The 12,171-nt window shown below is 48.8% G+C and overlaps 1 protein-coding gene across 2 annotated transcripts; it reads right to left on the reverse strand.

Annotated features, from left to right (window-relative positions):
• Positions 1–505: 505 nt before the first annotated feature.
• Positions 506–11,781, reverse strand: LOC114607304 (uncharacterized). Of its 2 annotated transcripts, XM_077916651.1 has the most exons (5): positions 11,686–11,781; positions 8,863–9,020; positions 8,141–8,213; positions 6,569–6,695; positions 506–1,956 (listed from the first exon to the last, which is right to left on the reverse strand). In XM_077916651.1, exons 3-5 carry the CDS (start codon positions 8,192–8,194, stop codon positions 647–649), a joined length of 1,491 nt encoding a protein of 496 aa, XP_077772777.1. In that variant the 5' UTR covers positions 8,195–8,213; positions 8,863–9,020; positions 11,686–11,781; the 3' UTR covers positions 506–646. The 2 variants fall into 2 exon arrangements, with proteins under 2 accessions (XP_077772777.1, XP_028606229.2); XM_028750396.2 differs by lacking the exon at positions 8,141–8,213.
• Between the last annotated feature and the right edge of the window lie 390 nt (positions 11,782–12,171).

The following is a 12,171-nucleotide window of genomic DNA, read 5'->3' on the forward strand; positions in this document are numbered from 1 at the left end:
TTTTCCTCCCTCATAATAGTAGAACTTGGAGCCGCCCAACGGAATTTATTTGGAGCAGGTTCAGGGCATGTGAAAGAACAGATTTCGTCATGTCACACTGAGTACATTTAGGGGAAAGGGGATGAGAGCAATTCATACAGCAAAGTGTATAGATTTATTGCGGCTCCCGGACACATCTTGATGTACGTTTATCCCCCCCGCCCCAAATCTACAGGCCCTCTTTCAGCCAACAAAAACCCACAAGGCCGTTTACAATAAGGGGGAAACGAAACCGACAATTAACTATTCATTTGGCAAATCCCATGCACAGTCCCGCCTCCCGCACACACAAAAACTCTCGACACAACTACAGTAGGATAAATGCAACCGCTTCCCAAGGCAAAACGGTTGCTGCAGAAACGGAGGAAGGGGCCCCGTCGCTTACGGGGCGCGGTATTTAGCAGCTCAAATCGCCCCTCCGGGTCTCGGGACTCTTCCTAATTCCTAACGCTACTCCCTGCCACCGGCTTTATACAGAATCCGAACCCAGAACACGCAGCGGGGCAAATCGAGGGAGCCCTCCGTGCGGTTGCATTTGCTGGGCCAAAAAGGCCGGCCCCCGTCGTGCGAGGGTCCTCTGGCGTTGTCCTTACGGCACCGTCCACCTTCACTGGATGGAGAAGGCCACGTGGAATTTCTGGTGGCGGATGAGGTGGTTCTTGTGGACGAAGCTCTTCTCGCAGTCCCCGCAGGGGTAGGGCTTCTCCTCGAGGTGTATTTTCTGGTGCTCCCGGAGGTACATCTTCTCCCGGAAGCTCCTCCCGCAGACCCAGCACATGAACGGCTTCTCTCCCGAGTGGATCCTCTGGTGGACCGTCAGGCTGCTCTTGCCCCGGAAGGTCTTGCCGCACTCCAGGCAGGGGAAGGGCTTCTCCCCCGTGTGGATCCTCTCGTGGTACGTGAGGGTCCTCTTGGCTCTGAACGTCTTCCCGCACTCCTGGCAAGAGAAGGGCTTTTCCCCGGTGTGGATTCTCTGATGATCCTTCAGGTACATCTTCTCCCGGAAGCTCCGCCCACATTCCCAGCAGATGAAGGGCTTCTCCCCGGAGTGGATGTTCTGATGGACCGTCAGGCTGCTCTTGTCCCGGAACGTCTTCCCGCACTCTTGGCACGGGTAGGGTTTCTCCCCCATGTGAATCCTCCGGTGGTACCGGAGGGTTTTCCGGTCCCGGAACATCTTCCCGCATTCCTCGCAAGGGAAGGGCTTCTCTCCGGTGTGGATTCTCTGATGGCTGACGAGGTTGCTCTTCTGGACGAAGGTCTTCCCGCACTCGTTGCAGACGTAGGGCTTGACCCCCGTGTGGATCCTCTGGTGCAGGGTGAAATGGCTCCGGGTCCGGAAGCTCCTGCCGCAGTCCTCGCAGTGGTAGGGCCTCTCGCCCGCGTGGATTCTCTGATGATCCCGAAGGTAATGCTTGTCCCGGAAAGATTTCCCGCACTCCTGGCAAACGCAGCGCTTCTCCCCCGTGTGGATCCGCTGGTGCACGATGAGCTTGCTCTTCTCCCGGAAGGATTTGCCGCAGACCTCGCAGGGGAAGGGCTTCTCCCCCGTGTGGATTCTCTGATGGACGCGAAGGTCGCTCTTGTCTCGGAAGGCTTTCCCGCACTCCTCGCACCCGTGGGGTTTGTCCCCCAGGTGGATGCTCCTCTGGTGCCGGTCGAGTTCCTTCCTGCCCCGGAAGCACTGCTCACACAGCGGGCAGGGATACGGGCTCCCCGCTGGGCTGGCGCCTCTCGGCAAAGGTTGCTGCTCCGGCACGAAGGCTTCCTCCATCTCCGTTTGGCCATCGAGGATACGGAGGGGCGAAGTCTCCGGTGACCCCATCGCGGCACCTCTCTGCGGCTCAGCGGGGACATTTTCTTCGTCCGACGTGTTCCAGAACATTCCGCTCGAGGAAAGGAGGTAGAGGTCGTTTCCTGGGACATGGAAAGATTCACATAGCAAGAGGGTGAGCATGAGAATGGATTCAGTTGACGAGAACGGAGATTCGGGCGAGATATCGGGACAAACTTTCTAGAGGTAGGAGCTGTTTGACAGTGGAACCGACTCCCTTGGGAGGTATCGGACTCTGCTTCCTTGGAGGTTTTTAGACAATGGCCATCAGGGATTATTTAGCAATGATTCCTACACTGCCGTGGGTGGCGCTGTGAGTTAAACCACAAAGCCTAGGACTTGCCGATCAGAATGTCGGCGGTTCGAATCCCCGTGATGGGGTGAGCTCCTGTTGCTCAGTCCCTGCTCCTGCCAACCTAGCAGTTCGAAAGCATGTCAAAGTGCAAGTAGATAAATAGGTACCGCTCTGGCGGGAAGGTAAATGGCGTTTCCATGCGCTGCTCTGGTTCGCCAGAAGCGGCTTAGTCATGCTGGCCACATGACCCAGAAGCTGTCTGTGGACAAACGCCAGCTCCCTCAGCCAATAAAGCGAGATGAACACCGCAACCCCAGAGTTGGCCGCGACTGGACCTAATGATCAGGGGTCCCTTTACCTTTAGCTACACTGCAGGGGGTGGGCTTGATGATCCTTGGTAGTCCCTTCCACCTCTATGATTCTATGATTCTATCAGAGGCACAGGGAACTTGCAGCAGAACCAGCCCAGATCTTTGTGAAATGGGAACCCTAGAATTGCAGAGTTGGAAAGACCCCTGGGGATCATCTGGTCTAACCCCCCCCCCCCAAATGCAGGAATCACAGCTGAAGAATCCCTGACAGTTGGCCAACCAAACTCCAAGGAAGGAGAGTCCATCACCTTCCCCCGTCAAAAAGGTCTTGCTGTGCCCAGCCTCACGAGATGGAACAAACAATAAAAGTCAGGTTTCTTAAAGAAGAGAAAGCAGGAGATCACGGGTTCTGCATGTAATCCCGGGTTCAAGGCTGACTGCAAGATCTCAGGTAGCCTGTGATTTGGACTTCCAATTACAGAAGATGTCAGAAACGCTACTGTTACGAGGTTGTCTGGGAAACCTATGTGAAGGGTCCGTCTCTGGGTCCAGTTTCCGAGATGCAAAGGGTGGCAATATGAGAAGAGGGGCTTTTTAGGGGTGGCTCCCGGCTTGTGGAATGCTCTCCCCAGGGAAGCACGGCTGGCACCACTGTTGCCTGCTTTTAGGCAAAAGCATTTTGTATTCAGCTAGGCTGAGGGTGGCTGGACACGCTCCTCCGTGAGGCAGGCTACAGGGGCTGTTGTTTTCTACCTGGCCAGGTTCAAGGTGTGAGTCTTAGTGCATAAAGCCCTGGACACCTTGGGACCAGTTTGCCTGCAAAATCGCCTTGCCCCACATGCAGAATTGGCACTGCCAAAGGTGCCACAGAATACCCGCTCTGCCTTTGGAAGAAATCAGTCTTTTGGTGCAGCGACACTTTGGAACTCCCTGCCTACTGATGGCAGGCACCTTTGAGCCACTCTCTTTGGCACCTGCTAAAAACATTTTTCATTTAGACGAGCCTGTCCAGACATGCGGAATGTCAATTTACGTTTTTAATCTGCTTTCAGTTTTTCCTGATTTTATCTTTTGAATGTTTTAAAGTATTGCTTTTACTGATAGTTTTATTCTCGTTGTGATGGCATTTTGAGGTTGGTGTTTGTTGTTTTTACAATCAAGAGGTGTAGAAACATAATAAATACCCCCACACACATATATACGTAGTATTTATTATATTTATATACAAAAATATAAATATGTAGATAGATAGATGACAGATAGATAGATGATATAGATAGATGATAGATAGATATCTCCTTATATAAAAATATATAGCTTTATATTATATATTATATATATTATATTATAAACACACACACACACACACATATACATATGGTGAGCACTTTAGGCCTTGCTTGGTTGCTGTTTTTTATATTTGGTGTCAACACTTCTTGTTATTCCTGTTTATATCCTGTAAGCTAATTTGAGACACTTTGGTGCAAGAAAGTGAGAAATAAATATAATCAATGGCAATCAATAATTCTGGCCCTGGTGATCCATATTTCTAGCTCACCAAATGGCAAAGGCTCGGCCACATCTCTGCCAAAAGGTGGGGTTACAAAAGCGTGGCTTCTCTCTCAGCGGAGCACCACAAAGGGATCCTGGCTAGGAAGAAGCGAGAGATATTCCCAGTAAACCAGCAGCGACAAGTTACGTTCCCAGGAGAACTGCAGCTGCGGAGCTCCTTATGCCAGGTAATGCCAAAAGATTCTTTGCCAAAAGATCGCTGTGACTTGGACCACACCTTAAGAGCAAGGTGGGCACCTCGCCTAGAGAGCACACATCTTAGGAACATCATGTTCAGGTCTCTAACAGCTGGTGAAGAAGCCGCGGTTCTTGGAAGGAGATTCTGACTAAACATCAGGAAGAAATTTCTGATGGCAAGAGCCGTTCGACAGTGGAAAGGTCTCCTTTAGAAGGTGGAGGGCTCTCCTACCTTGGAGGTTTTTAAGCAGAGGTTAGATGGCCACCTGCCTAGGACCCTCGTACCTACAGGACCGCCTCTCCCGGTCTGCCCCACGGAGGACCTTAAGGTCCATAAATAGCATCACCCTAGAGGTCCCGGGCCCTAAGGAAGTCAGATTAGCCTCAACCAGGGCCAGGGCCTTTTCAGTGATGGCTCCAGCCTGGTGGAACGCTCTGCCTCATGAGACCAGGGCCCTGCAGGATCTGATTTCTTTCCGCAGGGCCTGTAAGACAGAGTTGTTCCGCCTGGCCTTTGGCTTGGAATCAACTTGATCCCCTTTCCTTTTTCCTTTCTCCTTCTGTGTTGGAACTCCTATTTGGGGACTTCCTTGGCTTTTTTTCTGGCCCACATAGGACCAGTCTGGATAGCTGGCCTTGGTGAAGATTTGACTTTTTCATCCCCAAAAAGTTTTTGATTTGAGTTTCTACTGAAACGAGACTGCTTTTTAATGTTGTACTTGTTTTTAAGTTGTATTTTAATCAATTGTTTTTACCTGGTGTTAGCCTGGTCTTGGCTGGGGAGGGTGGGCTATAAATAAAAATTATTATTATTATTATTTAGCTGAGATTCCAGCATTCCAGGGGGTTGGGCTAGATGACCTTTGGGTCCCTTCCAACTCTACAGTTCTATGATTCTCTGCTCATCTGAAGCTGCTGCTAGGAGCTGTGGCTGAAGCAGATACTGGAGCAAATTCCTCTTTCCCCCACTTTGCCCCCTCTCCGTCCCAGATGGCAAGTTCTGTCGGAAACTCAGAGGCAGGAATTTTGAGCACAAACCACTTTCAAAACAGAGCTGGGCCTGAAATGTAGGCAGCTCCGAATGTAAAACTGGAAGAGGCAGGAAAGCAAAGAGAAACACGATCCGCGTCTCCCTTAATCAGGAAGAGAATTTTGGGGAGATTTCAAGGAGTTTTACACCTAGGCCTTATTGCTACTACAGGCCCCCAAATGGCCAAAATGGGCAATCCAGCCAGACAGGCAGGGTATAAATGATAAAATTATTATTATTATTAGAAGTTATTCTCTCTGTACCGGAAGACTTAGGAGTGGCTGTTGTAGTACACCCGGAAACCCAGCACATGGGAAGTCACACAAATTGTATAACTGGCTTTTTATATATATATAAAAATATATGGATGTGAATTGTAATTTGACATTGGTAAAATGTGGCTGTTATTGGATTTTAATAATTGAAAATTAATAAAAAAATATTTAACAAAAGAAAAGGAATGTTGTATATGAGCAGCAATGGGGGAGGCATTTATGGAAACTCAGAAATCCTCGTCTTAAGGAGGTTTTAAGGAATCATTGGATGGCCAGATGTCAGGGGTTCTTTCGCTGTGACTCCTGATTTTAGGTATAGGGTTAGAAGTAGAAGATAGTGTGTTTTAAAATAGTATTACTTGTAAGGGATAAAATATGAAGATTTTTATGGTAAAAGTAAGTGTGATAAAAAATATGGTTAAAAATTATGATATATGTAAATGCTAAAGATGAGGTAAAATGAAAATCAGATAGGGGGGACTTGGGGAAGCCCAACTAACAATGTTTAGAAAAAATAAGGATAAGACAAGAATTTGTTTGTATTGGTTTTCTGTGTGTATTCAGTTGTATTATAAAATGAATAAAAAAATTGGGGGGAGGGACGTTTTAAATGCCTGGTGTCTTACAGTGGTGCCCCGCAAGACGAATGCCTCGCTAGACGAAAGGGTTTTCCGTTTTTCGATGCGCTTCGCAAGACGATTTTCCCTATGGGCTTGCTTTGCAAGACGAAAACGGCTTGCGAGTCTTGCGATTTTTCTAAGCCGCTAATAGCCTTTTAGCCGCTAAGCCTTTAATAGCCGCTAAGCCGCTAATAGGGTTGCTTCGCAAGACGAAAAAACCGCTAGACGAAGAGACTTGCGGGACGGATTATTTTCGTCTTGCGAGGCACTACTGTATTATGCTTTTAGATTTGTGGGAAGCCGCCCAGAGTGGCTTCCAACAGATTATTATTACCCATACAGAATCTCCCCCGTGTTCTGCCCCACAGATAAGATCACCCAGGACCCCGCCGTGAAAGGGAAGAGGGGCATTTACCCAGAGAGATGAGCATTCTGTAGTTTTCCATCATCACCTCCCAGTGCAGCTCCCTCTGCCAGTCCTCCATCATCTCCCATTCTTCGGGGGAGAATGAGACGGCAACGTCCTCAAACGTCACCATGTCCTGCAAAGACAAAGGCGGTCAGAGCAGCTCCGGAATGGTCAAGCCACGCCTTGCCAGGAAACCTGCCAGCTAATTCCAAGCGTTTCCCCCCTGGTTCCGTTGATGAAAGAGGGATCCCTATTTTCTGCATTTGTTCCAGGTAAACTTTCATCGCCCTGCTCTCCACACACACACACTGGCGGCATCTCCCAGGTGTATTCTGCAAAGTACCATTGATGCAGTAATAACAGTGTATTCGCGGGGATTCCTACGGTTCCGTCTGCACAACAGCCAGTTCTCTTAGTTGTTCTCTTAGCTCTGTCTTACAGGCCCTGCGGAAGGAGATCAAGTCCTGCAGGGCCCTAGTCTTGTGGGATAGAGCATTCCACCAGGTCAGAGCCATCACTGAAAAGGCCCTGGCGCTGGTGGAGGAGAGTCTGGCTTCTTTAGGGCCCTTCATCTGTAGATTTCAGGACATTGTTTTTGGCTGGAAGAACGCTCTGCTGGAACAAAACCAGGACTACTCCAGGGTGGTATTCCAACAACCTTTATTCAGAGCAGATCCACTGAAATAAATAAACGTGCCAAAGTTTAGCTTTGGTTCCTGCCTTTCAGAGGGCTAGATGGCTAGATGAGCCTCAGGGTCTCTTCCAAGTCTACAAGTCCATTTCCCCCCTATTGCATTTGTCTTTATTTGCAGTTTGCATCAGCGATAAACAGTGATTCACACGCAGCTGATTTCTTAAAACAATCCACCTGCCCAAAAATAATCCATCTGCTGTTTTGTTTCTACACAGCCACCTGTCACAGATGCTTCAGCTGAGAGCCCTGCGTTGCAGGGGGTCAGACTAGATGACGTTGAGGGTCCCTCCCACCTCTACGATTCTATGATTCTAATCCCCCTCCCTGCCCAGAAGCACCAAATGTCTATTGAATCACATTTAACTTTTAAGCCATTTCAGTTTTCAAATGGAGGTTCCGCAAATCGCCTTGTCTTCTCAGAAGCCACCTTCCATCGATGTTGCACAGGTAACAAAACCGTGTCAGGTTGATTAAAAAGCAGCGGTTTCCTTGTCCGTTTGCCTCTCTCGTATGAGCCCAAGTTAGGTCCATGAATTTCAGTCAGTCTACTCAAAAATTGTTTGCATACCAGCCTCTGGAATATTTGTGGCATGGACAATTTCAGGATTTCAGCAGAAAGGTCTGGAAACGAAGCAGTGTGTCTGTCCTGAAACCTTTGCAGGTGCAAATACTTCTGAAACAAGGGTCACGTATAACAACCTGATACCATCAATGCGCAATTATGATTTTCTTTTTCTCTGCTTCTTTCTGACAATGAGACCTTGTCTTGCTCTGCTCTGCTTCCTTATTTGCCCTGACAGGCAGGAAATGAAGAACTAAATCGTGATGTTCTTTCTGGGTTGTTGTTTCTTCATGGCTTACAGCTAAACAAATAAAATTTGTACCTGCCTAGGCCATCCTGTTGGTTGACCGACCGACCGAACCCAAAGAGCACTCATTAATGGCTGCTCATCACACCTGGGGAAAAGTGACAAGTGAGGTGCCATAGGATTCTGTCCTGGGCAAGTTGTTGCTTAATGTCTTTATAAATGACTTGGATGAAGGAATTGAGGGGATGCTCATCAAATTTGCAGATGACACCAAGCTGGGAGGGGTAGCTAATGCCACAGAAGACAGAATCAGAATTCAAAATGACATTAACAGATTGGAGAACTGGGCCCAAACTAAAGAATGAATTTCAGTAGGGACAAAAGTAAAGTTCTGCACTTAGGCAGAAAGAACCAGATGCACAAATATAAGATGGGGGACACCTGGCTGACTAGCAGTACATGTGGAAAGGATCTTGGGGGTCTTGGTGGACCACAAGCTGAACACGAGTCCACAGTGTGATGCAGCAGCCTGAAAAAGCTAATGCTATTCTAGGCTGCATCAACAGACGTCTAGTGTCCAGATCAACGGAAGGAATAGTCCCGCTCTGTTCTGCCTTGATCAAAAACACACCTGGAATATGGTGTCCAGTTCTGGGCACCACAATTTAAGAAGGAGGTTGACAAACTGGAAGGTGTGCAGAGGAGTAGCCACTCCAGTAGCCACTTCTAAGGTCCTTACGTTTACTCAAGGGGGTGCCCCTCCAGGACGTTGCCAGGCCCCCACATCAGTTCCTCACCTGAATCACGATGTCTTCCGCCATTATGCTGGATCCCTCTGAGGGCTGGCTCCGGGCAGAGGTGCGAAGCTGGCCTGTCGCTGACGGAGGCTCCTGACTCCCCCACTTTGCTCAGCAACCAAAACTTGGGGAGCAGACTTCGGCGCAGATTGACAGATCTGGGGGGTCGGGAAAGAGGAATGAAGAGGCATCATAAGCAGCTGGGAAGGGAGAAGAGGAGGGGTTTTTTGGGGAGGGTTATATTTATTTAAATAATTTCATAAGCTATGTGACTTTGTTGCTCAATAATAATAATAATAATAATAATAATAAATTTTATTTATATCCCACCCTCCCCAGCCGAATCCAGGCTCAGAGCGGCTAACCACAATAAAAGTACCACAGCATTCAATTCTATTGTTATTATTATTATTATTAATTATCAATACTCTACCTTCTTCCCTGACAAGACTCAAGGCAGGTTATGTATGCAAACCTCTAAAAATATTGGAGGGGGCAGCATTTAAAAGCAAGTAAACTTTGTTAGAAGTAAAGCAACAAGCATGTATAAACTCTATTGAAATCACACAGATAATAATTGCATGGCACCAGCCCAACCACAGGATTGTAAAGTTGGAAGGAAGCCAAGGGTCATCTAGTCCAACCCATCTTTCACCCCATGTGGGGCTTGAACCCACGACCCCAAGATTAGGAGACTGAACTATTAAAAGCAGTTGGTTCCCCAAGGTCGGTTGGAACAAGGAGGTCTTCACCTGCCGACAGAAGGACCGCAAAGAGGGCGCCTGACAGTTCTTATTCTGCCTCCCCCAACCTGGTTTTGGCTGATGGGAGTTGTAGTCCGAAGCAGGACATGCAAATCCGGGTTAAATCATCCAAGAAAAATTCACCGAACTTGCTAAACTTTGCCTATCCGGTCGCAATGTCGAGAAGCTCCCTAGCTTCACACCGAACGGAGAAAGGGGTTAAATGAAACTGCAGACGTTGCAGAAAAAAAGTAATAATAATTGCAGGGACCCAACTTTCCTGCTCAACTGGCTGGCTTTCCTCTCCGACACACTCCAGGACTTGGGAAGCTGCCTAATAGGAAGTCAAGACTCTTTGCCCAGATAGTCTCCTCTGTTTTTGGCTGGTGGGGGGCTCTCCAGGGCTGTAGCCCTGCTTGGCATGCAGAAGGTCCCAGGTCCAGTCCCTGAAACAGATTTCCAGGGAGCGCTGGGAGAGAACCCTGCCTGCAAACCCAGAGAGATGCTGCCAGCCAGTGCAGACAGCTCTGGGCTCAATGGACCCAACTGTCTTGCCGGCAGAAAGCGGCTTCCGTTGTTCCTATGGGTTGCAGAAAGGGTCTTCTGCATCATTTGCTACCTGCTGCATCCTACCTGGAGACATCAGGGGCTGAACCTGGGAGATGGAGGAAGCTTTCTTTCTGCTGCTCCTGGGTTGGGACCCGAACCGACGCATTCTCAAGCGACAAACTCAACGTAAAGAGTCCTTTAAAGGTGGAGAGGGCTCCCTCAGAAGGTGGCGGACTCTCCTGCCTTTTTAAACAGAGGTTGGATGGCCTCCATCTGGGATTCTTTAGCTGTGATTTCTGCGTCACAGCGGGTTGGGCTGGATGACCCCTGGGGGACCCCCTAATACTCTACAGTTCTTTGATTCCAAAGGCAGGAGCTGCAAGCTGTCTCCCTTGACTGCCCAGGTCGCTTGCTGCTCCTGACCTGGGCACACACGCACCACCTTCCTTAAGGTCTGCCCATCCTGAGGGGGGGGCACATCCCCATCACCCCTCCCCCTGCACCAGTGGCCTCTTGCAAGCTCCAGAGGCCACAGAACCCTAGAACTGCAGAGTTGGCAGGGTCCCCCAAAGGTCCTCTAGCCCAACCCCCTGCAACGCAGATGCTTCCGAAGCCCTGGCTCTGGGTGCAAAGGCTGGGAGGCTTTGATGGACTGAAATGGTTTCTTTCTACACTTAGTCTGCTTCCCAAGTTTCCAGTGAATGTTATGGGGGTGGAGTTAGTTTTTTTTGGGGGGCTGTATGTGCAATATACAGCTTGTTGTTCTTCTGAAAACGTTAATGTGTAGTGCATCATTTGACACACCCACAACCACCCACCCACCCTGTGCAGCATAATGTATTTACAATTATGGCTATAAACCCTCGGAGACCTTTTTGCAACACAGGCAACTCATAACCTCTTGAAAATAAATGAGTGGATATGGTACCAAATATTTGTGGCTCCTGTGATGAGCTGTGATTCCTGCACTGAATGGGGTCGGGGGGGGGGTTGTTGTTATTTTTGGAATATTTGGCCCTGAAGGGCAAGGAACCTCTCCCTCCCATCTCTGCATCCCTGCGATTCCATGGAATAGTAAAGGATGCAAGAAATAATCCTGGTTCATAAAATAGTAGCAATAGACTGAAACGGGGCGGCAGCGAAGACGAATTCCTCGAAAAGGGCAAATGCACTAGCAATGAATGCCAACGACAAAGGAGTAGGATAGTCTGTGAAATAATGAGGAATAATAAATAAAATAAAATAAAATAAATAAAATAAAAATAGACAAGAAACGGCGGCAGGGAACATGAATTCCTCGAAATGGCAAATGCACCAGCAATAGAAATAATGAAGCGACAGGATAGCAGCTGCCACACCAGTTCTATGGAATAATAATGAATGCAATTAATAATAATAATGACAATAATAATATGCTCCATCTGTTCCAGTTGGGGAGGGGGCCAGGATATTGGGGGGGGTCTTCCTTCCTCCCCTTCCCCTCTCACTCCCCCTCCCTCCTCCCAGGCCCCCCCGGCCCCTCAAAACTCACCCTCCGGCCCCAGAGGCACCTCCAGCGTGGGCTCCCTTTGTTTTCTCCCAGCTCAATGCTTGGCAGTCCTCCCACGTCCTCTCTCCCCCTCTCTCTATGGTACCCCTCATTCACGTCACTTCCTGTCTCGCCTCTCTAGGAAGTTGCCCTCTCTCATTTTAACCCTCTGAGCACGCCATCCCTGCAGGCACCAAGGGAAGGCTGGAGAGGTCACCCCGGGGCGCCCTCTGCTGGGCTGCAGGGAGAGGGCAGCCTGCCTCAGCCAGGGGTTATCCAGCTGCCTCGGGCGGCAAAATGATGTGATCCTTTTAAAAAAATTCTTTTTTTTTGGGGGGGGGGGGTCTTAAAGTGGCTTGCAGCATTCAGATTCGCAAATAAGTTCAAAACCTACATTATGGGCTACTTTTAAAATGAGGCTGCATTTTAAATTGCATTTTAACCTGTACTTTAAATTGGGGTTTTTTCCCCCCTAGTATGTTTTTACTG

The sequence above is a fragment of the Podarcis muralis genome, chromosome 12, assembly GCF_964188315.1.
Source record: "Podarcis muralis chromosome 12, rPodMur119.hap1.1, whole genome shotgun sequence".
In the NCBI taxonomy this organism is placed as follows: Eukaryota; Metazoa; Chordata; class Lepidosauria; order Squamata; family Lacertidae; genus Podarcis; species Podarcis muralis.